Source organism: Carettochelys insculpta, chromosome 1 (assembly GCF_033958435.1).
Source record: "Carettochelys insculpta isolate YL-2023 chromosome 1, ASM3395843v1, whole genome shotgun sequence".
Taxonomy (NCBI): domain Eukaryota; kingdom Metazoa; phylum Chordata; order Testudines; family Carettochelyidae; genus Carettochelys; species Carettochelys insculpta.
This window is the reverse complement of record NC_134137.1, coordinates 380387889-380412556: the sequence shown is the minus strand read 5'-3', so window position 1 is coordinate 380412556 and position 24668 is coordinate 380387889. Positions and strand designations below refer to the sequence as shown.

General features: G+C 57.2%; 1 protein-coding gene across 1 annotated transcript in view; it reads right to left on the bottom strand.

The window, feature by feature from the left end:
• The window catches only part of SND1 (staphylococcal nuclease and tudor domain containing 1), a 466768-nt gene that overhangs the window by 174849 nt on the left and 267251 nt on the right, over nt 1-24668 (bottom strand). The window contains exons 13-14 of the mRNA XM_074976653.1: nt 15339-15449; nt 2066-2138 (exon numbers count right to left, since the gene is read on the bottom strand). Of these exons, the coding sequence (XP_074832754.1) occupies nt 2066-2138; nt 15339-15449 (184 nt within the window). The remainder of the gene's footprint in view (nt 1-2065; nt 2139-15338; nt 15450-24668) is intronic.

Genomic DNA, 24668 nt, shown 5'->3' with positions numbered 1-24668 from the left:
ATGACCGCGCAGCCAGAGGAAAGCGCAGATGCTAATTCACATTAAATTATTTTGGCAGCAGTAGAGCACACGCTGTCAGCTCAGCACACACTAACATTCATCACACCCTGCAACTGCTGACATTCAGCTAACTAAGAGCGGGATCAATTTAAGAAAAACTATTAAAGATTTAAAAAGATTAACAAAGCGTCGCACCGCGGTGATGTACGACCCTCTTTTACCGTGGAGCCCCATCTTTCACCCCTTGCAAAGTGGCTGTGTGTTTTGCCCGTTACGTTACGGGCACCCCTTAGAAGTCCGTCGAGAGCACAGGGGAGTGGTGTGGGGAGGGGGCTTTCAGCCATGCACTGCCTGCACAAGGACACCCAGTGAGGGGGAGCGTGCCTGCACAGGCGCACACAGAGGGAAGGAAAGCCACTAACTCTCCCAGTTCCCTCCAAAACAAACAAGAGTTCAGCCTTTTCACGAGAGCCATTTGTGATCCTGGCAGCAAGGTCAAACTTGACAGCTCTTTCGACCGAAGGCTGGGCATCGCCGTACGTTTCAGGCTGTACCTTTGATTTTAAATTGATGTTGCTCCCATGGACAATTTAACCAACATGTATTTTTTAAAATGTAACAATGCAGCAGCCTTCTAGCACCAGCACAGGCAGCTGGGGGCTGCCTCTGCTCAATAATGAATGAGACAGCACGTCATACAAGGTCACACTGGCCTCAAGGTGTCCCCCACCAAAGAGACAGGCCCTGTGGGTTTTGGACCAGGCCCTGCATATGCTCGTACTCAGGTCCCCCACGCCTCTCCCCGTGGGCAGGCTTATACTGACAGCACATGGACACTGTGCCCTTTCCCCTCTGCCTGGGGAGGGAGGGAGGGCAGGGCAGGAAGAGGGGTAACTGGCCGAGGCTGCAGCCCTGAAAGATCAGACTAACGGAATTAACATGCCTGGGGGCCCACTGCCATGATATTACAGGGCCCCCACCCCCAGACCAGGCCTTGGCATTAAACCCAGGGAAATGCAAGTTTCAACTCAACCACGGCAACCCCCTGAGTCAGACAGGCCAGGCACAGGGCGTGCAGCAAGCCGCCTCAGGCCCCAGCAGCAGAGGGGACCGCTGCAGGATGGGACTGCTCTGGTCAGCCACAGAGCCGCTCCAGGAGGCCACAGTGCAGGCTGCCTCCAGGCCCCTCTCCCACGGATGAGCCTGATGGAGGCTCCGCTGCTCCCGCAATGCCGCCCACGTAACTACGCCGCAGTTCCTGGGAGCAAGGAACCTGCTCTGGCCACGCGACAGCGCCCTCCTGGCCAAGGGAGGAATGGCACCAATGGGCTCCCCAGGCATGGCTATCAGGCCCGAGACAACGCTGGGCCCATTTCCACATCAGCTACAGTAGCGGCGGGTTATGTGCGCTGAACCCACCCGCCTCCTCTTGCCAGGGCACAGCACACCAGAGGCAAGGATGGAAGAGGTCGGCTTCCCTGATGTGCCATGGAGAAGCGAGCTGCAAGGAAAGCTCGCTTCCTTTCTCTGGGCTTCAAACCTTGCATTCCGCGCCCACCCCACCCAGCATGCCAGCACATCAGACAACGGCGCTTGCAGCACGTGAGAATTTTAAAGGGCAAACCCTGGTTTCAATCGGAGGGCTCTTTACAGTCGTCAGAAATCAGGCCCTGTTCTTGCCCTGAGCCCTGCCAGGCTGTCCCACTGCTGCTGCCAGGGACCGTACATTTCAGTAGCTACCCCCTCACCTGCCAACGTAGCACAAAGGCCCAGAACCTACAAACACCCTTGGAAGACAGAGCAAGCCCTCCAACAATAAACCGGGTGGGTTTATTGCGCCCAGCATGTGGGTTCAAGGCCCGGCAGAGAGCCAAGCGAGAGCCACACCACTGCTTGATATGCTGCCGCTAGGCGTCCCCACCGCTGTCTGGTATAGCCGTCTGTCACCTTGGATCAGAGCCAGTGCGTGAGCTCCAGATCCCTTCTGGGGAGCCCCCAGCTCAATCCTAACACAACAATGCTTCCCTGGGCTCTGCTGCACCGGCAGAGCCAAGCAGATCCTTACCCCAGAGATATCTGCCACCCGGTGTATTGGCACCTCCTTCTTGCTGTGCAATCCTTTGCCATTCTTGATAGCCCTGTTGGAGGGAAAACAAACACAAACTAGAATCAGCGTGGGAAAGCCAAGCGAGCTCTGCCATCTGCACTGTGCACGCCGGATGGCACCGACAGCTCAGTGCCATGCAGGAGGGGAGCCCAGATGCTTGCTAGTCTGTGACTCCCAATTACTGGTATTCAGCTGCTCACCTGAGCCAAGCAGGTACCTGATCAGAGAGAACATTTGTACATGTTACCAAATTAAATGGCTTTGTTCCCCGCACAAAGGGGAGAATCAACAGAAAAAGCACGCCGGGGAGAATCAAAAGTAATAAACGTTTCTTTCAGCGCTTAATCACATGAAATATTTTAAATGCAAAATATGCAGTCAGCCCTCCAATCCTAATGGAAATCAGTTCCTCCAGGTAAAACAGAAAAGTAAGATAAGATAAGTAGCCTGAATGAAGCAGTACTGTACAGGGAAGTCACTGCACAGCTGCAAAACTTAGCACAGAGTATAGCACTGACAGGAAGCCCATTTCCAATTCCATCTGAAGCCATAACTATTAGAGCATATTAACAAGATGAGAAGAATTTCCATGACAGATCTTCTCAATCCAGCCAGGACAGAACCCTTCCTCCCCGGGCTGCCAATGGGATGCCACCTGATAGTGGCCTGCTCCTTCAGGCACAGCCCTAGCTCCCAGATTTTGTCCATGGGGAGGGCACATTGCCCACAACTCTAACAGGGTATATTGCCCACCTCAAATGTAAGGAACCCGCCTTGCCTGCCCCTACCAGAACGGCAGGCTTTCGAGCCTAACTAAGAGCCCAATGTCCAGACTGGGGTGCCTAGCCACTCGTGCAAAACAAGAACAAAAGGATCCCAGTCCAGTTTCCTGCCTGCTTGTCTTCCTCTGGGATGTAGTCAATAAAGTCACTGAATTTGGAATACAAGTTGAACCTCTTAAATCCACTACACTCTCGTACAGCAACATCCATGGTCCAGAAGGACCATGGATGTTGCAGAATCAGCATATCCTGGGCTGGGGCTGGGGCTGGGGCTGGACTGGTACAGGGACTGGAGCAGCAGCTGGCTGCATGGCTGGCCATGGCCGAAGCTGGAGCCACAGCTCCTGGCAGCCCTGCGGCACAGTGGAGGGAGGTAGTGGCTGGAGGCCAGCGCCCCTACTGATCCCACGGAGGTTGAAGCTGGAGCCCCACTGTCCCTGACAGAGAGCAGCGCTGGAGCCCTGTGGCAGCGCCAGGAGGGTGGGAACAGGGGACGGAGTCCCATGGCAGCCCAGGGAGCCCAGCTGGGCCAGAGGGAGGGGAAGGCTGGAGCCACCTGAAGTAGAAGCTCTGGATCTCCCCTGGTCTGGCAAACTCTTGTTTGGGACCTTGTCAGGTCCCGACCAAACCGCACTAGGGAGGTAAAACCTGTACTTTACAGGGTCAACAGCCAGTGAATGACACTGCAAAAGGGCCAGTTACTGAGACAGAACAGGGAGTCATCTGTACATCAGCTTTTATCTGGAAGCAGAAGACAGCCATCCTTGGGGTCTGCCTGAGTGCACTTTATGGGCAGAGTCATCCGGGGCAACCCTCTCCTTAAGAGCCAGATCTGCTGCGAGTCCCTCCACTCACCCACAGCTGCATGATGCATCACAGTCAGACTTCAGGGCAAGGGCAGCAGTCTGTTCTAAGAACACTGCATGGGAGTGCTTCAGAGTCCAAATGCTCCAACCCAGAGACAGGCTGTTCCCCCACCCCTACCCCCGGTGTTGTCTTGCACTCTTTGGGGTTTCATGTAAAGACTAAGCTCCTGAGTCCTGTGAGCTCTCGGGCATCCAGAGAGAAGCCTGCAGACATGAGCCCCGAAAAGTTGAACACCAGAAGGCAAGTGAAATGTACAAGTCTGGAAGAGAATCAGGTGCTCAGTGTCAACTTGTCAAGAATAAATGGGGCCAAACCCCTCTGACTGCCCTCTCTGGCAGCATTGCTGCCCTTATAGGTATGGGGGAAGAAACAGCTGAGGAGAAGCTTGACACGAGTCCAATTTTTGACACTCTCCCATGGGACCTTCTCACAAGCAACCCAGGGCAAAGCAGCCCAGATGAAGTTACCCAGAAGGTGGGTTACAACTGGTTCAACGCACATGTTCAGAGAGAGGTTGACAATGGCTCACTGTCTAACACAGGCTACACCTACTGGGGTTTCACAGGATCAGTCCAGGACCTGGTCCTAGGCAATATTTTCATTAGTTATCTGGCTAATGGAGCAGAGATTATGCTCAGACTATGTACAGATGACACAAATGTGGGAGGGGCTGCAATCACTTAAGAGGCCAGGATTAGTATTCAAAATGCCCTTGAGAAACAGCGGGATAGAGCTATCAGTCTAAGTCAATAGGGACAAGTACACAGTACTTCACTTAGGGCTCATCTGCCTCTTGCATTACTGTGGCAAGCCAGGGGGCACATCACAGTGCACCAGTTTACCACGCAGTAACACCGCCTGGGGCACAGTGTCGTGGCATGCCATCCTGGCACTGCCAGTGTGCCGCCACAGTATCAAACATCACCACGTGGCAAGCTGGCGCACACGGATATTGACAGTCACGACACTGGTGTGGTGTCTCTCTCATGCAGCAGACGCCAGCGCTAATGGAAACGGCTGCACTAGAGAGGTATTGGGGTCAGGGTGTGAGGCTGGGCACAACAGAGCTGTTCTTCCTAATTAAATGTGAACTCCAGGTCATGACCCTTTGAGCCTGCAGTTTCACCTTGAGGTTGGGGGGTGGGGGGAGGGGATGCACTTCTGTGGTAGGTGCCCTTCTGCCAGAAAACAGATGCTCTAGGACTGTCGGTCACCTCATGGAGATGGCCTTGGGGCAGGAGAGGCACCTCAAACATGGGCAAGCCAGCTGCAACCCCATGCACAGAGAGCATTGCTGTAAGGAAGAACGTAAGAACCTACACACAGCTAGAGGCAACTGGGGGGTGAGGGAGAAAAGTCTGGGTGGCTTTTGGGGAGGGGACAATAAAGGAGAAGCAACTATCTACTTTGAATGGAAACTCATTACCTCTAAAGACACTACCGACATTTGTGAAGGACTCTGCTAGGACACCGCCCAGGCCGGGGCAGGGGAGAAGGGAAGGAGAGCTTAGAAGGGGGTAAGGGGGCTGGACTGCACAGTGCTCTATGGACACCACTCCTGGCATGATACCACATGTGCAGCCCCCTGGCACTGCTACTGAAGGTCCCAGGTGCAGGAACACTAGTGCACTTAATGTGGAGCAGCCACAGCCACACACATCTTGAAGAACTGGGGATTCTAGCGAATCACAAGGTGAATGAGTCAACAATGCAACGCCAGCGAGAAACCCGGATATTCTTGTGTCTCATGTAAGACACAGTAGGAAACGGTCCCCATCCGCTTAGCGCGAGAGCCCTGCATCCAGTTCTGGACTCCACACTTTAGGAAAGATGTGGACAAACTGGAGAGTGTCCAGGGGAGAGCAACAAAACCAGGAAAGCTTTAGAAGACCTGATCTATGAGGAAAGAATGGTTAAATAACTAGGAACATTTAGTCTTGAGAAGGCTGAGTGGGGACTTGATAAGTGTCTAATATGTAAAAGCTAATTAGAATATTGATCAATTGTTCTCCACAGCCACACCAAGGGTAGGATTAGAAGCACTGAGCTTACCCTGCAGCAAGAGATATTAGGACAATTTTCTGACAAGTTAGCCAGAGAGGTTGTGGAATCCCTGCAGGAAATTTTAAACAGGTTGGAGAAACGTCGCAAGTATACCACATCCTGCCTTGGAGCAGGGTCAGACTTAGATGGCCTCTCAAATGCCTTCCAGCCTAACATTTCCATGGTTCTAAGCACCACACAACATTTTTTTAATGTCACAGCTTTAGCCAATTTTATAAATTCCAAGGCCAGAAGCAACCACTGTGATCACTTACTCTGACCTCCTGCATAACACAGGACACGGGACTTCTCTGAATCACCCCCTGGCTGTACAGCACTACAAGGACTTGTAAAAAGTGGTTGAAAGAATGGCAAGCTCAAACACAATGGGAGCTGAAGGGCTGCGGCCGTTTGGAGCACTGCACTCAATACCAAAGGCACACTGCCTCCCAGTCCAGCACCTCTGTGCATTGTTTGCAAATGCATCAGCAAGTGACGCTAGATGGAACATTTACAAAGTTTTGGGCAACGTGAGGCTTGTATCACTTGGTGGAGAGGAAAGTGGGCGAGAGATGCAGACAACACCCCCATATACGCTCACCAGAACCGAAAGGTCTCTGAGAACAGACAGCAGGTTAAAGGGTAACGCACATTTACTAAAGCCCAGAACAGCTCTTTGCCCTGACAGCTTTGTCCTTTTCCATTTGCAAATGCCAAGTCTATTTTCCAGGTGTTTCTAACGGAGCAAGCGCTTATGAAGGTTCTGCAGCAGGTCACCCACTCGCGGCACTGGCCAGGTCAGTGATGTCTACATATTCTGTTAATTACACGGCAGAGCCCAGCAGGGGGAGCTCAGCACACTTTCTAATAAGGCCAAGTGGGGTTTCACTTCCCAAAGAGATGGGTATTGCTGTACAGCTGTGGGCATGAGACTGCCAAGAGGCGCCTTTCGTCCACGGGCCCAGAGAAAGGACATCAGCACTCTGTTACAGATGGGGAACCAGACACTCCTAGCCCTATGTGCTCGGCCACATCACCTCTGCCTCAGCGACACAGCTCAACGGGACGAGGTGACCACCCCTTGGACCACACCAATCGGAGAGTGGGCCAGGAGCACAGTGACTGGAGAACAGTACTCAGGAGCATGCAGCTCTTTCAGGAACCCCTCTCCACCATCCTGGCCCACGCAGGTCCCAGCCAGAGATGGCGCTTGTGTCCACCAGTACACCTCCTCAGAGAGGCGGCAGTGGGGTTCTGGCCAGGAGACTCTGCTGACTTAGTCACAGGCTCCCAGCACAGGCTGGGGGGCTTCCAGAGACCCAGGCAGCATGGTGGGTAAAGCTCTCTACCCAGCATAATTCCTCTTGCACCTAGGCCTGGCAGATCCTTGGAGACTTCCACAGGGGATGGCTATTCCCAAGGAATATGTGGATGCCGCAGAGGGGTCAGAATGTGGCAACCTTCCCTGCTCACAGGGACTAGGCATGGGGAGCATGCCAGGCCTGCAACCATGCTGGTTGTCCAAGTGGATCCGGCTTGACCGGGACCTACCTATTTTAGAGAATTTGTCTGTGATCAAGAGCTCCTCCTAAACGGTAAGAGCAAGGACCATTAAATTCGGTCTACAACTTCCTCTCATCACACCTTAAAGCAATGTAACAGTTTGTGTCAGGAAAAGGGGATGTGCCTGGAATGGGACTGTATTATCAAACCAAACAGAGAAGAGAATCACCAAATCAAGTAGCAGCCTCAAAGTGACATAACCAAGCAAACGTTGAAAGAGCGTGAACCAAGGTGAGCCAGAAAAACAGGATGACCCTGGAATGGGATTGCTTCTCAATAAGCCTTACAGAAAAGGGATAAAAGGGCAAACCTGGGCACAGTGCTCTGTTTTGGCACAGCTAAATCAATGCTTAAAGGTTGAAAATTAGATGAAAATATTACTGAAAACCAGACAGACTACAGCCCTTTTCTGTTCAAGCAGAGCAAATGATAAGAGTGCACAGGGATGAAGAGGAACACGCACATGATGGAATTCCAATTTAAAAACAGATTACACAAAAACTGAACAAAACCCTTTTAGAAATCATACAAACGAGCTTCGTAAAACACCGCCGTTTCACAGAAGTGTGCACATTTGCTTTCCATCCCCCTGGAGCGCTGAATCGAGTTAAGCCCCAAGCGCTGCCGAGGACCACTGCACATAAAGCCAAGTCCCCGACCACAGCCCCTGTTACTCCCCGTGCCCCGCTCTCAGCCCCAGAAGGTGGCTTGCCCTTCACAGCCTGTTGCCAAGTCCCATCCGCCCTTTCCATCGGCTGGAGACAGGCATGGACTCGTGGGGTGGGGGCTGACTTGAGAGACTGTCACCTGCCCGCAAAACAAAACAGGTGAAGAAATTGCAACTTGAGACCAACTTCTTTAGAGACTCCCACTTACACTGTTACATGGTGTGTTATTTGCTTGGTCATCTGCTTTGGTCTGTGCTACCCCTCTGGCCACTTAAAATCCACCATTTGTGTAATGGGGTTTAGGGGTCCCCAAGCTCTGCACCCCGTCCGCAGGCAGGAGTGACTCTCACTCTGGAGGAGAACAGGGAGTTTATTAGCTGACAGAGGCACAGCGCAGTACAGAGGTGTCAGTGCAGATGGCAGAGAGAGTCATTCCAACCCATCCTGGGGAGAGGAGCCCGAGGGGTGCCCCTCTGGCACAGGTTAGCTGCCTTCCAACTCTCCCTGCCCACCCTGGCCTTTTCAACTGCTGCCTGTGATTCAAAACCCAGCTGGGCTCCTCCCTGCTCTGTGTTTGGGGTGATTCTCACACACACACATCCCCAATCCATCAGAGTTTGCAGTTAATCAACACACAAGTTATAACAGGGCTCTGTTATATAGAGCAGATTCCGCAACACACCTTTGGGCACCTGAGTACTGGGGCAAGGCTGGATCGCCAGACCAGATCGCAGTGTCTGCTGTGGGGTGCCAGAGGAGGCCCAGCAGGACAGGAAGAACAAGTGCCCAGGCTGCCAAGAGGTGGGCTCAGTGGTATTTCCTCACATGGGGCGGTATCCCAAGCAAGGCACCTGTCACTGGGAAGCAGGGACAGATCCTGGTACAAAAACTCCCTCCTCCCCTCTGCATTCTGCCTTCATTTCTGCAGCTCAGCCTCGAAATAAAAGCGCCTGACTTTTCAAACGGCCCCTACTGGGCCTGCTAATGGCTGCTTCTAGACAGGAGGCGTACGTCTATTCAGGCTGGCCCATGATCGTTAACAAAATACAAGGGGACGGTTCAGAGCCCCCCCCACCGAGGCTTTGCAGAGCAATCAGGCTGCTCAGGGGTATCATTCTGGGAGCCGGGGAGAACAGGCCAACCTGGTAAGTGGTAGGCACAGATGTTTAGAAATGCGAGCACTCTGTGCTTCCAAGGATAAGTGGCTTAGCAGTGAATGGCTGTTTGCAGGAAAGCAGCTACCTGCTCGGTCTCTGAAAGGGAAGTTGTTAGACTGCTAGCAGTGAGTGATTATAGCAAGCTGCTTGCCACGTGCCACCCAAACACACTCCCTGACGCTTGGGGCGTGGGGGAGAGGATTGTTCAGAGGAGCCATACTCCTCATGGCCTCCCACCAGGGAACTCATGAGAGTCCAGTCACGCCTAGGGTGATGTGTGCATACAGAGAATGAGGTCCCCCCCCACACACACCAGCTTGCTCCAGAAGAACATTCTTCCAAAACAGAGGTCAATGTGTCACATGAGGAACAAGGAGGCTTATCTGGTAGCCTGGATCCCCTAAGGGGGCATAGCTGGCTCCCAGCGTGGGGCTGAAGAGACAAGCTGCCAGGATCTGAGGTACGCAGGTCTTTGAGGGAGCTGTTAAGCCACAATGCTTTCTGCCTTTGCCCCATGTCCAGCTGGAAGTTCAGGCACTTCCAGGTCCTTGGGGCAGTAGGTCTCAGCGAACATTTCCTCTCATTAAAATAGGCTCTGGGAATAGAACCTGATCTCAGTTACACTAGCGTAAACCCAGAGTAACTCACCTCTGTGGACTTACACATGTGAATCCAGAGTAACAGAACCTGGCCCTCATTTCCAAAGTCCCAGGAGCGCTACTGCCGAAAGCTTACTTACGGCACCCGAACCTCAACTCTACCTGTGGGGGCACCACGGAGTAAAGAACTGGAAGGAAAGGGGGGGACGTCAAAAAAAAAAAAATCACTTGAACCTAAGATCGTAAACACCAGTGCATACCAGTTACACTGATATGGAGACTGGACGGCGTCCCCCCTAGGGCAGAGCTAAGGGTGCTTGGGTGACTTAGCAGCACACTGCCATGTCTCTGCAGCTCTGGGTTTCTTTTAAGTCGAACCTGCACTCTGTCTTGGGTTTATAAATGTTGCTTTGGGGATAATTCCTGCAGCAGCACCCTCCCCCCGCCCCCGCAAGGAGGTTTGCCCTAAGGCACCGATCCAAGCCCTAACTCCAGTTCATCAAGTCTTGTCTCTACCCTTGCAGTGGGAACCCTTCATTCACAGCCCTGGCTTGTCTTCTATCTGACAGAAAGCAGAGGGTGGGTGTCCTGTGCGACACTGGGACTTGGACCTGGGATCTGACTTCTTTCCTTGTGTCCCGGGGCAAGCGTTTTTGCCTCTGTGTGGCCCAGCTTGCCAGTCGATGACATGGAGATGATAAACTCTGCTCAGAGGCATCAGGAAGATTGAGGTCAATAAAGATCTTAGAGACTCAGCTGCCTTGGGAGCCCTTTGATATCTGCAACTGGGAAACACTCCACAAGTGCAAAGCATTATAAACAGCCTCCCTGAGGCCAGCCTTAGAGCATGATCCCAAGCAAACAGGGCCCTCTCTCGTGGCAGATGCTATCATCACTCCTTGCTGCATGGGGCTTCTCCTCCCGCTCCCACAGCCCCTCAGCTGGTTGTATTTGAAAAGCCTCCAACATCAGCACACCAAGGAGGAAAGAATCTGCTTTCCCCACCTCCCTGCAGTCAGAGCCATTGCAAACACAGCTGCTGTTTGCTTAGGTTCAAGCAGGACCACAGCAGACAGTCACACTTAGTTCAGGTGCTAAGTCCCTTCCAGAGCAAATGAAAGGAACCAGCACAGATTTCTGGGTACAGAGGGTGAACGTTACAAGGCAAGCCCCAGGAAGGAGCCAAGCAAAGGTGTGACCGCCTTTCATCAGGCAGCCAGCCAGCTGGGGGCCTACAGACAGACCACTGCCACGAGCCGTATCCCAGAGGCCCTGGTGACCCCATGCTAACTGAGGGGCAGAGGCACGGCAGGGAAAGCGAGACTGCTCTAGCCAAGAGGCTGTGCAGGGGGTGGGGATGTGCCAGCTGAGAGGCACGTGGGGTTGGGGATGCCATCACAGCTTTGCAAGAAACAGGAACCAGATCCACACACCGCCAGCACTGCTTAATGCCGTCCAGGTGGGTGGGCCATAATGGTCAGCACTGCTGCAGAGGGACGCACCCACAGCACACCTGAGGTCCAGTGCTCGGGGCAGGGGAGGGCGGGGTGGCTGGGTAGGGGAACTCGTGGGGATAGGGCTAACAGAGCTCTGCACAGCACAAGGAAGCCAGGACTACGGGCGCACGGGCGCAGGAGAGCACGGCAGCACACCGCTCTTTAAAGGCTAGCAGAGGAATTGGTTAGTGCAGAGAAAGGGGATCTGACTGGGAGGGAAGGGGAGGGAACGGGACTATCAAACCAAGGCGAGTCGTGTTTCATCTCCTCCCACGCAGAGCTAGAGGGGACAGTGCACTAGCACAATTCTGGAGGCTCCAGTAGCGCTAACATCTCAGGCTGTGCTGAGATTAACCCACCAGCCATAGAGCCTGCAGCAGCCTTGGGAGAAAGGCTGTATGGGACCCAAGGGATCCTCCCCAGCACTATGAGGATCAACAAGAGCATCACCGAGCAGCCAGGACAAGTCCTGACAGTGGCCCGTGACGGGCAATAGGCTTCAGAGATAACCAGCCTAGCAGGTAGGGAGTGGCAGGGCCAGCAAGTTTGGTGCCTGACTCCAAAACCCCCAAGGGCCCCTGGAGAGCCACGGGCAGCATCTGGAAGCGTCAGGCATGACCGAAGCTGAGACAGCATGGAAGCTGTGAAATCCCTGCCTCAGAACTTCCGCATGGTGGGACGTGGCTTCTCTCAGGGAGGCTGCAGAGAAATCTGGCCTGGGACCAGGGGGGCTGGAAAACAGCGGCTTTTGTTTCCCACAGAAACGAGACAATGCCCATCCCCCTGAGAGAAGCACAAGCCCCAAGAGCGCACAGCTTACCAAGAATGGACTTGGGATGCCATGCAAGTAGGGCTGAGAGGCACCAAGGGAAGAGACCCCACTCCCATCTCTTAGCTCCCACTTCTGCGGGGGAGCCCCAGAGACCCATGAGGAGTCAGCAGCAGAGCCAGATGTCTCAGAGGGGTCACATGCCCTATGCAAGCTGAACCTCACCTCCCGTGGCCACTTGGGCATGGCCTGGGGTGCTCAGCCACACACCAAGATACATGCAGGGCCCCCAGTACTCCAGCCCTCACACTGCAGGGCTGTCTGTGTCCTGGATCTGGGAAAAGAACGGGGGCTTCCAGAGGAAGAGTGGGAAAGTCACCCTCCTGAGGGAAAACAACTTCAGAATCAGAAATGCTTCCTTGGAGCTCAGGCTGAGGAAACAGACCAAACAGATGGCAGGAGCAGGGGGGAACAGCCACTCAGACCAAAACTCTGGGGTTAGATTATACCAAGAAGAACCCTAAACATCTGGAAGTCGAGACAGGCGAACAGACGAGCCAAACCCTGCCCCAAGAGCAGTACCAGCCTCCCCGCCCTCACTCCATCAAGGAGAGATACCAGCCCCCCATCCTCATTCTAAACTCTGCTCCCAGAGTCCATCCTCCTTAACTCTGCCCCAGAGCAAGGCCAGCTTCCCCCATGCCATCCTTTGCCCCCTTCAAGCATGTCCTACTGTGCCCACTATATTAGCTCAGGTTCTAGCTCCTGCTCCCAGGGCCGGCTGAAGGCTGCAGACTGACTTTGGACTGGAAGGACTCTGGCAAAGCCACTGTATGATCCACACTCCTGTTGGCCCTTTGCACCCTGGGAGCTACGAGGAGCCTGTGCACGCCTGGGAGCACGGGGTTGATAATTGGTTTTGTACGCGCACGTCCCTGATAGTAACAGACATTGCTTCACCTCTGTGCTTCCCAGACACATCAGGGCTATCATTTTGTGGCCTGGAGAGACAGGTTCACCATCTCTTTCTGTTTCTAATAACACTTGAGTAATTGATGGCCAGCGAACTCTTAATGACCAAGGAACAATCACTTCGCATGCCACTTGCCTAGGCAGGCATCCAGAGCGGCTCTCTGGGCAGGCTGTATCCATTCAGGAGACTCAGCACCACGGTGCTGTCTACCCTACAGCCCTTCACTCTACCCTGGCCAGAGCGCACAGGCCTTGCCATGAGCCCCAGTGTGGTTTGGGTCTCCCTCCCCAGGGTTAATTAGGAGCTGGCCCCCGGTGCAGACATCAGACCTGGCCCGTGCTGAGGAGGGAGCCAAGAGCCTGAGCTGCTGGGCTCTCTCCAGGCCAGCGTCAATGCCAGGCAGTGCGGCAGAAGGCTGAGGATTGGCTCAGGCAGAACGTTGGGAAACCCAGGGCGAAGGTCAATCTCCACCACATTCCAGCCTAGGCTTTCCCCGGGGTGCCCAGCCCCACCCCGCCCAAGGCTCATAACCGGCTTGGAACATGTGCCAGGCGTGGGAGCCAGAACCCCATGACACTGCTGAGCCCAGCAGGGCCCACCTGGCCAGAGCAAGCCCACTCCCTTCCATTCTCCAGCCCTCCCTGACCCACCCTCACTGCATCAAGGGCCTTGGCAGTGTGGCGGGGGCCTACATTACATGGGCCGCAGGGAGGAGGGCACATGGGCCACTTCCAGCTTGGCAGAGCTCCTGCAAGCGCTCCCACGGCCAGTCACTGGCACCTTCCCATCGCCACGTGCCACTCACAGCTTCTCCCTTCCCCTCTGCTCTTCATATGCTGACCTGGTCAGCCACTCGAATGCTGCCCCAGCCCATTGGATCCAGGCCCTCGAGGGACAGCCAAGACCCTGACTCTGGCAACGTCTCCACAGGCAGCTTGGCTCTGCTGGGTACATTTGGGCACCAGTGCCCAGCCACTGAAACACACAGGCCCGGCATGGGCTGCAGCAGCTGTCAATGGGCACCCAGCAGTGCAGCACAGTAGCTGAGGGCCCCCAGAGAAGACACTCCAGGCTGCCTGCTTTTGTCCAGCTGACAGCCCAGTAACTTAACCTCCATGCCTCAGTTTGGACCTCAGATAGGCGTTATCCCCATTACCTACTCCCAGGCCCGTGGGAAGGCTTGTAACACCCCCGGCATAAAGCTGCCCCCAGCCCAGCGAGCTGCCCGAGCCGGCTTGCTGTTAGGTAGAGATGGGCAGGCGCTGGGTTCCACACCCCCAACGCAGCGGGCAAAGGGACTGCTCACCTGCACTTCTTCCACCAGCTAACCCACCCCAAGGACACGAGCAGAGAATGTGTCTGAAGGTCTTGGAATCCACTCGGTGCAGTTCTGCAGAGGACTTGGGCAAGAAGCCTGAGACGCTTTCTCCTGCGCACAGGGCCCCAGGGAAGGAAACCCAAACACCCAAACTCCCCGCAGCCCGACCACACTTGAGACATGCAAGGGGCCAAAGAGCCCGACCCTCTCCCAGGCATTTTCAATCGGCCTGCTGGGAGCTCCCGAATTACCAGGGAGAATCCCAATGCACCACGCCGTACACGCGGACTCCCAGCAGGGCTGGCTGGCTGCCAGCACTCGAGCCCTCTGCCGCACCGGCCATCATTTTGCAGCGCAAGGCACCGGGGCTTGTGCCGCACTCGCACCCTGTGAGGCAGCTGGACAATGGCCAAGCGAGGCCAAGGGAGTCCAGCCAAATGGGGCCCAAGCAGCACCCCCAGCTCAGGCAAGTCACACAGCCAGGAGGAGGGGCACAGCTTGGGAAAACAAGGGCCCCAGAGAAGCCAGCGTGGAGCCAGCAGGTCAGCAGAGGGCCACCAGTGCCGCATTGCACAGCCCAGCCCAGCCAGCACTGCAGGGCAGGGGAGCTCAGCTAGGAAGCAGACCTAGGAGGAGAGGACCAATCCCCCTTCCTGGGGCAGGGGAGCAGCCTGGCTGCAGCAGGGAGTTACCAGTAGGAGTGGCTGGGCTGAGCCTGGCTCTGTGAGCCCACACAGCTCCCCTCAGCCCAAGGGGGGCTCTGCTTTCACCTGCCCTAGGAGCTGGTGCTAGCCAGGGAAGCAGTCACCACAACACCCTAATGTGGTCCCTGCCCAGTGCCAGCACCTCAGCTCAGTCCAGCCCTGCCCCAGCCTAGTGCTCCCTCCGTCCCCAGTCCTCAGAGCTCACACCCCAGTCCTGCTGCCTGTTCCACCGCCTGGCGCACTCTCCCGCAGGCCCCCGCCCGGCCCAGCACAGACCCCCTCCACCACTCACCGTGCCTCTGCAGCCAGCAGCTCGTCATAGTGTGAGGATCGCTGGTCGTCGTCCTGCCGGTAGCGTATGACTGTGGCAAGGCCCTTGCTCACTAGGGCCTCTGCGATGTTTCTGCAACACAAAGCCACAGGGGAGTCAGCCCGGGAGAAGATGGCGAGACCAGAGACAGGGAGCGGGTGTCAGTGCTGGCAGCGCCCACTCCTGTACACACGCCGGACACTGCTACACCCTGTCACGCATGTAACGTGTAGCACACCACGCACAAGAGCAGCTGCAGCTCAGCCGTGAGGCTTGGCAGTGTCCCTGGGGCCCACGAGCCCAGCAGGAGCCCAGGCAGGGAAGGACGGAACAGCTGTTTCCTGCCCATCCCACCAGAGAGCAGCTGCACAGCTCTGGTGCAGGCGGCCTCCCGGGACGAGGCCTCACTGCCTAGAACTGGGCGCTGGGGCAGCGGGCTTCTGCGGACAGCACACTGGGGCTGAGACAACCCCAAGCCCTGCTCAGGGCCCATGCAGGGGAAGGGACAGCAGCCAAGCCCTCTGCCGCTCGCACACGGGGGCGGCGTGCCTGTCTCTAGCTGCGAAGCGGATGTGGTTTGATGCCCACGTGCCAGGCGGGGCCCAGCCCAGACTGTAAATTGGCTGCCATGACATTACGCTACTTTAAACAAATTCATGAATTGTTCTTGGCCGAGTGCAGCGGTAATTCACCTCCAACGAGAGGGGCAGGCAGGCACGGCTCATTCGCAGCCTACAGCGCCCGGACTCAGCCCTCCGGGGGCTTCCGCTGGCAGCCCGGGGAGGGGAGACTCAGCGGCTGGGCAAGGGAGGAAAGGAGCTGCAGAGGCAGCACTCGAAATGCCAGGCAACCAGGAATAAGCACCTCCGCTCCCTCCCAGGCACGCACGGGAAGAGGAGCAGAAGGCCGTTTCATACCAGCAGCCCACACACCCTGGCTTTCCTAGCCAAGCCAGGTGCTGCAGAGAGCCACCTCCCCGCTCACAGCCCTCCCACAGGCGCACGACAAAGAGCTCTGAGCAAGCACAGGTGCCCCCCAGCCACAGCCCCGAAGGACACCGGGTGACCAGAGCCCTGAAGGAGACGGTGGCAGAAGCATGTGGGTGATTTATCTGCCTGGCACACGCACCCTGCACCACAAGGCGCTGCGCCTCCACAGAGGCTCTGCCCCGGACATCTGACCTGGAGGTGGTTATGATGGGCTGAGGGCTTCCCAGCCCACGCACACAACCCACTGTGCCAGGGCAGAAGCGCCAGCACCAGGCTGGGGCACAGGGCATTTGAACAAGCCCCCCTCTAGCCACGCTTTCCTCCCTGCTGTCTCCGCAGCTGCCATGCCAGGTCCCAGCACTCACTAAAACTCGGCTCCCCCAGCTGCAGGGCACAAGGCCTTCACTCTCCAGGGAAGCGGACGACTGCCTGGCACGTCACGGCGTGTTCAGAGAACGCAGTACCCTGCCGACTGACACCCGCAACACCTCCTCCGGTGACAACCACGAGCCGTCCTGCAGCGCTACTTGCCTCTCCCAGCACCACCCATGTCTCAACAGCGGCCGAGGCTGCAGCCCAGAACAGAGTGCATCAGCGGCCCTGCAGGGTGCATGCGCCTGGCGAGAGTCGAGCAGCCGCATTTCCACAACAAGGCCCTGGCCTTGCACGCTGCCCTATCTGCTGGGCTCTCAGCATGGCAGGGGCAGGCCAGGGCTGAGAGGGCTGCGGTTGCCTCACGTACACCAGCTGTAATGGGCGTCAACCACTCTGTCTTTAGAGCCTGTCCCTGGGGCCCCATCCCTCAGCGTCTGTACAGAGCCGCAAGGGGACAGCTCAGCAGGCAGGCAACCCCTAAGTGTCTCCCAGCTCTGCTGTTCCCTTTCTCCCCTCTTCCTGACAGACCCCTGGGCTGCCAGACCCTGGCCTTCCAATAGCCCACGTGGAACAGCAGCTGAAGGAGAGCAAGGAGAAAACCACCCTGCCCGTCACTGCAGACATCTGCCCTCAGAGCACCAGGACAATCTGCTCCTTGCCTCTGGGTGGAACCGCCCCCGGCTCATTTCCAGCTCCACCTGGCTGAGTCGCAAGGCCAGCTCTGGAGTAGGTGGCCCAGCCCAGGGAGCTCCCAGGAAATGCACCCTTATGTCAGTGGAGGGCCTAAGGCTGATGGTAGGTGCGCAGCCTCCTGGAGCTGGGCGCTGCCCCACGCTGCTCAGGGGGCGGGTGTCTGGGAGCAGAGCTGGGCTTGCTTTCCAGCAGCTGTGTTTTGCTAGGATGAGCAGTCAGCAGCCCGTTTCCCTGTGGCTGACTCCAGGCCTGTTAGTGCACCAGCTCTGCAGGCTGAGTGCCTGGAAAGCAGCCAAGAAGGCTGGGGCTCAATCCCCAGGTAATCCTTTTGCTCCCATCCCCGCAGCTCTCTCGAGAAGGGATGTGCAGCTCGTTACACAGAGCAGGGAGAATGCTGAGTCTCCATTCTGCACGCTCAGCCAGCACAAGCTGTTCCAATGCTGCTTGCTGAAGTCTGACCCATTCCACATTGTACAGCAGTCTGCGGCTTGCCTCCTGCCCTCCGCCGATGTGAAAAGCAGGGGGTGGAACCAGAGCAGCTGGCACCAAGTGCAGTATGGGGAAGGGCTGCACATGCTCACTTCGACTCCTGAGTCGACACAAGCAACCCGGCTGGGAGGGCCGCCCAGGCAGTGACTGGCACCTGCCCTCTGGGACGACAGAGCAGCATCCCACCTCCTCGGCTGCAGTTGAAAAATTAGGCAACAGCTTCAGCAGCAAAGCTAGCCCCCGATGCGGCTCTGAGGAGCCAGGCACCCAGCCCTCCGTGCCCCATGGGGCGGGGGAGGCACTGAATGGACTTGGCTCAGGAGCGGAGCTGGTACTCACCCCCCCAGCCTGCTTTGAATGGGGAATGAAAGCACCACGTGTCCTGGCACTAGGGCTCTGCACCCCTCCCTGAGAACAGGGGCATGGGAAGCAAGACCCCTGAACCGGCAGGTTTCCAAGGGCACTGAAAAGCCAGGACCATTGTACTGCAGAGCCAGCAGCAGGGCCAGGCAAGCTGCAAGAGGTTCCCAACACAAGACCTGCTCGGACGGAGTCTGCAGGAATCCAGCTCTGTGGGACAAGAGCAAGAGCGAGTAGCTCAAGATAGGGGACAGCAGGTCAGGCTGCCTTGAGAGGACCAGCACTGGAACACAAGCCTGGCTCTCCCAGGGGAGATCTCTGACCCAGGTGGACCAAGTCACTGTCATTCAGCAGGTGGCCACGAACTCCAGTCCTGTTGCCCCGTGTCAGCACCCTCCGGGGGGCCCTGCACCCTGAGGGTGGTCAGGGCTGAGGGGACCAGGAGCCCACCCCTCAGCTGCTCAGGCGGCGTCTGCTCTGGGGCTGGAAAGTTTCAGTCCCTGGGGCTTGTAACCTTGATCCCATTCCCCAGCACTGCAGCCACCCAGGCTCACACACCGCTCGGTGCTGGCTGGCTTCACAGCAGCTTTCCTCCCACAGGGGAGAGGCGAGACGCTGCCCCAGAGGGACCTTCTGTGCATGTCTCATATCGCCAGCAAGGCCCCACATGCTCCCCGACAACCAGCAAGACTGACACAGCAGCCATGGGTGCGACACCACCTGGTCCCCCTCCATCCCGAGCAGGGCAGCCCAAAGCCCTGCTCCAGCCCTGGCACACTCAGAGCCAGTGGGCTGTGAAGCAGCTGGCACAGAGTTTTGAGACTCTCACACAAGTCTGGGAAGCAGACGCCCAGGCCTCAGCAACCTGCAAGGGCTTTTGCTACCCTCTGCTCTCTGATTTCACACTGCTCCAGAGCTTCCCATCCCCCTGCACTCCCACAAGAGCTGCAACTACCAGTGCTAAGCAGAGGCACAAGTGCTGAAATGCAGCCACCTCTGGGGTGGGCAGCAGTGCTCCAGGTGAGCGGAACTGCAGCCAGGCATGGCGGGGGAACATTGCCTGCTGGGACCCAGGTCCACGGCACTGCAGCAGCCCTGCAGCACCAGGCAGGCTAGCAAAGGGAAGGCATTGCTGACTGCCCAGCTCCCTGCCACTGGCCACCCGTTGCATGTTCAGGCAGAGCATAGAAATCTCCCAGCCCGCCCCCTCTGAAGCTGGAGTACGTAACCAAGATGATACCACGCCACAGAGACCCCACGCCAGGGGCACTGGAGCCAGCCCGAGACCATGCCTGGAGCTAGCGCACACACCTGCCAAACCCTGTGCTCAGCATCCCCAGTCCCTCCCACTATAGCCCCTGCCACGAACACCAGGAGGGAGGAGTCGGCAGATGGAACCCAGAAGTCCCACTCTATTCCCAGCCCTGTCGCTCAGTGCCCTGCCCGAGGCCCTCAGGGAAGCCTCCTTGCCTCCGCTTCCACCTTTGCCAACTGGGCCTCAGAGCAATGGCCAAGAGCCTCACCCAGCAAAGCTTCTGATTGCCCAGCAGCACCTCATCCCCTGGAACAGGCCTGCTCCCGCAGACAGCTGTACCCAGGGCCATGGCTTCCAGCAACGTGGGCAGGGGCAGGGGGACCATCCTGGTCCACAGGAATCCAGAAACCCCCAGCCAGCAGCCAGCCCGCAACAAAGGGCCGATGCAGCCGGACAGCTCAGCCTGTTAGGGCACAGGGGCCAGCAGCTCAGCTCTGGGAGCAGCTGTGGCGAAAGCTGGCACCGAAGGCTCAGCAAGGACGTACTGACAGCACTGTTCACTTGCTCAACAAGGGGCCTTCCTGTCACAAGCATTCCTGTCCCTGGCCTGCATTCCCCTGGGCCATGGTGCTAGATAGAAGCTGGGTGCCCCACACACTCCAGCTCAGGGCATGGTCACTGGGTACCCCGAGCGGAGAGCGGTGCAAAACACCGCTGGCCGTGACTTTGCAGCAGGGGCAGGCTGAACGTATGCACCAGAGGAACACGCTGGATGAGCTCTGAAAGGGCCCACCCACCAGTCAGGCTTCAGGGCCAAGCCACTGGCCAAGAGGTCAGGAGAAAGTCCCAGGGGAAGTTCTCTCATCCCTACTACTGCAGAGAGGAGGGAACGTCCAGGGGCCAGGGCCATGCCACTGGCTGCCTGTGCAACCCAAGACCAGCCACACGGCTGCTCTGGGCCTCAGCTTGCCTTCCACAACGGGGCTGAACCCCACCCAACCAGCCAGAGGAGCCAGCAAGAGAGGAGACGGAGGCGGCCAGCCATGGACAGTACCTCAGACAGCAAGAAGTGGTTGTGGCATCTCTCCATCCCCAGAACCATCATGGGGATGATGGAAGCAGGATAGTGGGCTGGATGTGCCCCTGCCTGGGGTTAGCAGGGATGGGAAGGGCCCCCAGCTGCAGGGAAGGGGAAATAATCTATCCAACTGCCTGCTCCTCACCCGCGTCGGCTTAGCCCTCGCTAACCCAGTGGCACTGCAGAGGGGTGCTCCGGCCACAGGAGCCAAGGGCTATGAGGTAGGGATGAAAGGAGAGTAGTCAGCTCACTCCCCACTGCCCAGGGAGGCCACATCCTCCTGCCCCGGTACATCTGAAGCTCTGCACTCTTGTTACCACCTCTAGCCGATGGCTCCTTGGTCAGTGCATCGCGGCCTGGGCTGTTCTAGGACAAGTCAAAGGGCTGTGTTTTCTCCCACGGGGCTGGCTCCCTCCGAGAGCAGCGCTGGATCCCAAAGGGATAGGCACCACTGCCCGGGGTGCCGCAGCACTGCGACACTGATGGGACAACCCCAGCCAGCACAGGGCAGGGCAGCTCACCTCCAGCCCGGCTTACGTTTCAAGCAAGTTTCACCGAGTTTAAGGTAAAGGACCGTTAGGGCAGCTCTCCTAGCCTTGTTTAAGTAGGCCATTACATTTTACCCACCTTCCCCTGTACAGACCCCAGAGCACTTCAGACTGCTCAAGAGACAGAGGCAAGCCCCCAGTGCCAGCAATGGTAGGAGGCCATTCGGTGATGCCAACAGGCAGCCACACTGCAGAGGAAGGTGAATCCCCCGGCCAAGCCCTGACATGTGACTCCCGTCCTTGTCTTACAGCAGAGCTGCGATGGATCTGAGCACGCACAGAAATCCCCTGCTGGGAAGGTGGGGCGGGGTGGGGGCGGGATGCACAGACTCCCAGGCCAGATGGACCACCACAACCATTGAGCCCAGGGCAGGATCAAAGCAGAGCTTATAAAACGGATCCAGCCTCTTGTTACAGACTCCAAGTGAGAGCCCACCACTGCCCCAGGGAACCATTCCAATCAGCCTCGCTGCCAGGCTGGCACTTTGCTCCCAGCTCACCTCAACTACCACCCCAGACGTCATTCTGCCTCTCAGCCAGTCCTGGCTACGCTCCTCAGCACTGACCAGGCCCCTCTGGCACCAGATGGTCCAAGCAACGGCCCCATCGGCACAGAACAGACAGCGCTGCCTGTGCCAGCTGACACGTGCTCCCCCAGCCCTAGGAGCTCAGCTCCTGGCACTCACAGCCTCCCAGCTCCCTGCCAGGAGCGCACAAGAGCACCAACCTGAGCCCCTGCACGATGCATTTGGGCTGCTGGCACCTCTCTGCTAGGGCACTGATTTGGGGCTGCAAATGCCAATCAGACAGGGACAACTTTCTGCCACTACCAGCCTGGCCCAGGCTTGCACCAGCAACCATCTCTGAACCTCACTGTGCCTCCGAGCCACAGGTTAGATGGGACCACAAGGGCTCCAGCCTCCCTTGGCAGACCTCCCATGAAGGAGCATCTCTGCCCTCCTGAGGCATCTAGTCCATTGCCCCACCAGACTGACCATTAGAGAGTTTGTCCAGAAATTTCACCCAAGTCTGCACTCCAGCCCCACGCTCCTCTTTGCCGCTCGCCTCTGAACCCTTTCTAATCTCCCTACGTTCTTTTGGTGCACTGGCAACCAAAACTGCACAGACTGCTCCAGCGGACGCCAGACCCACGCAGAGGAGAGTGGTGCTATTGCCTCCTGCGACTGGCATGCTCTGCCTCTGCTTTGGCTTGTTTTGCAACAGCACCACACTGCTGACTCCTGTTGGGGTGTGATACACCACAACTCCCAGAGCCTTCCCAGCCACACTGCTGCCAGGCCAGCTCACCCCCCAGTCTGTCTGTGGGCATTTCCCAAAGGGCAGCACTTTATAGCTCTCGGGTGAATGTCCCTGCATTGTTTATAGCCCAGATCTCCACTTTACCAAGATTCTGCTGAATTTTAGCTCTCCCCTCCCAGGCGTTAGCAGCCCCCTCTAGCTTTGTGTCCTCTGCAAGTCTGACCAGTCTGCTCTGCATTCCTGCACCGAGGTCATTAACAAAGATGTTAAACACCACCCGACCCAGAGGAGTCGCTTTCCTCCACCCATTAACAACGATTCATGGTGGTGGTTTAGCCAGTTCTGCATCCGCTCCAGAGTAGTCCTGCCAAGCCCGTTTCTTCAGCTTTCCCAGGAGAATCGGGCTGTGTGGAAAATCTTGCGGAAGCCTGGCTCCCAGGCCCAACCCACAGCACCCGCTTGCAGTAGATGGTAAAAAAGGGAGGGCCTGGGGCTGGCCAGTGCTCACCTTCTCTGGGACAAAGTCTACGTGCAACAGCCCCAGTGCTGCCACTCATGCCGAGAGTACAGCACAGAGCACAGCAAGGACTGGACCAAGCCCCCGACTCTCCACGGCGGGGGTGAATCACGCTCCCTGTGCCCAATCTCCAGCCCCCACCCAGCTTCTGGAGCTCTGGCCAGTTTAAATTGGAGTGTGGGAAACATCAGTTCCCGGAGCTGAGAGCAAGCTGAGCTGGAGGAGAACCTGTTAAACGACGGAAGCAGCACAGCGTGCACGTTTCCCCTTCAACGCGTGGGTCAATCTGGGGCCCTCAGCTCTGGGTCGAGACCAGGCAGGGTGTAATCTGATCCACGCACAGGCAGCACTGCCATTCCAGCAGCACAGCCAACCAGCGGTGCCTCCCAGTGGTCCACACGGCTCTGCTGGTGCACCTCAGCCCTGGACCCCCTGCTGTCCCGGTGCACACAGCTCTGCTGACACTCCACAAACCCGCCTCTGCAGCTCATTCCCTGGGGCGCGGCCGAAGGAGGCCACCTGCTCTATGGACTACCAGCCTGCCCTTCTGCCGCTGTGAATTCAGCGCAGCCAGAGGAAAGCCAGATGCTGAAGAATAAGGGCGTGGGGCTGCCCTTGCTGCAGCCTGCCCTAACCAGCCCAGGACAGAGGAATGAAGCCACCCTGCTGAGCCCACAGAGGCCCTGGCAAACCGCCACAAAGTCAAGGCAAGGTCACATTCGGAGACAGACCTGGTTGCCACTGTGCCTTTAAGTAACTCCCTGCCCTGTCCAATGAAGACACAGCTGCTCGCTGTGCACCGCTGCGTGCTTCAGACGGAGATCTGCTGGGATGAATAGCGTATTTAGAGCGAGAGCACCCAGGCTGGGCTTTTGGAAAGGAGCAGGCTGGAGCCCGTGAAATATTGTGACCTCATCACAGCCGAGGAGCTAGATTCCAATTTCATCGCTGTAATTTGCTCTGCACTGACAGCACCTCTCAGCCAGGAGCAGCGCCTGCCTTGTGAACACGCTGCCCGGCAAGGACCAGGCTTGGCACCCCCATTTTTCAAGCCAATAACGGAAGATGAGGCAGTGAAAGCACTTTCCCAATGGCACAGCCGCTCCGCTGCACAATCCAGGTGCCCAAGCCCAGCAGCTGCCCTAGCCCTTCCCTGGATCAGGGCTAGGCTTTCCCTTGGCTTTGCTGGTCTGCTCCCCAGCGCCAGGTCACAAACCAATGCCCCAGCATCCCCGAAGCAACGAGCACCTGAGAGCTTCTCCCAGAGTGATCCTCCCAAAGCCCCTTCCTGCCCACCGGTGCGCTCCCTCTGGGGCGGAACAGGCCCAGCACCCGGCCTCTCCACACGGAAGGCCTTGGAGAAGAGAACACGTGGGCAGAGACCCACAGCCTGCCAGCTCTGCTCAGTCTTGTCTCCTCTCCCAGGCCCCAGGGCTGCAGCTGAGACGTCCCCAGAGGACTACAGTAACTGAGGGCAGCGTTCACTTGGCACAGGGAGAGCACCATCCTGTGCTGCTGGTACATTCCCCCAGGAGGTCTGACTGGACAGACCAATCTCCAGCCCCAAGCTGTAGAGGATGGAGTCATTAGGAGCTACTGAGCAGCTGCTGTGCTCCACTGCAGAAGTGGCTGCATCTTACCCACAGCATCGCACCCCATCTTAGTTTGCCACATGCTTTAGGATCGGCCATTACTCCTACCTCTGCACTGGCCTGCAGAGCACCAGGGGCCCTTGTTAGGAGTCCTGA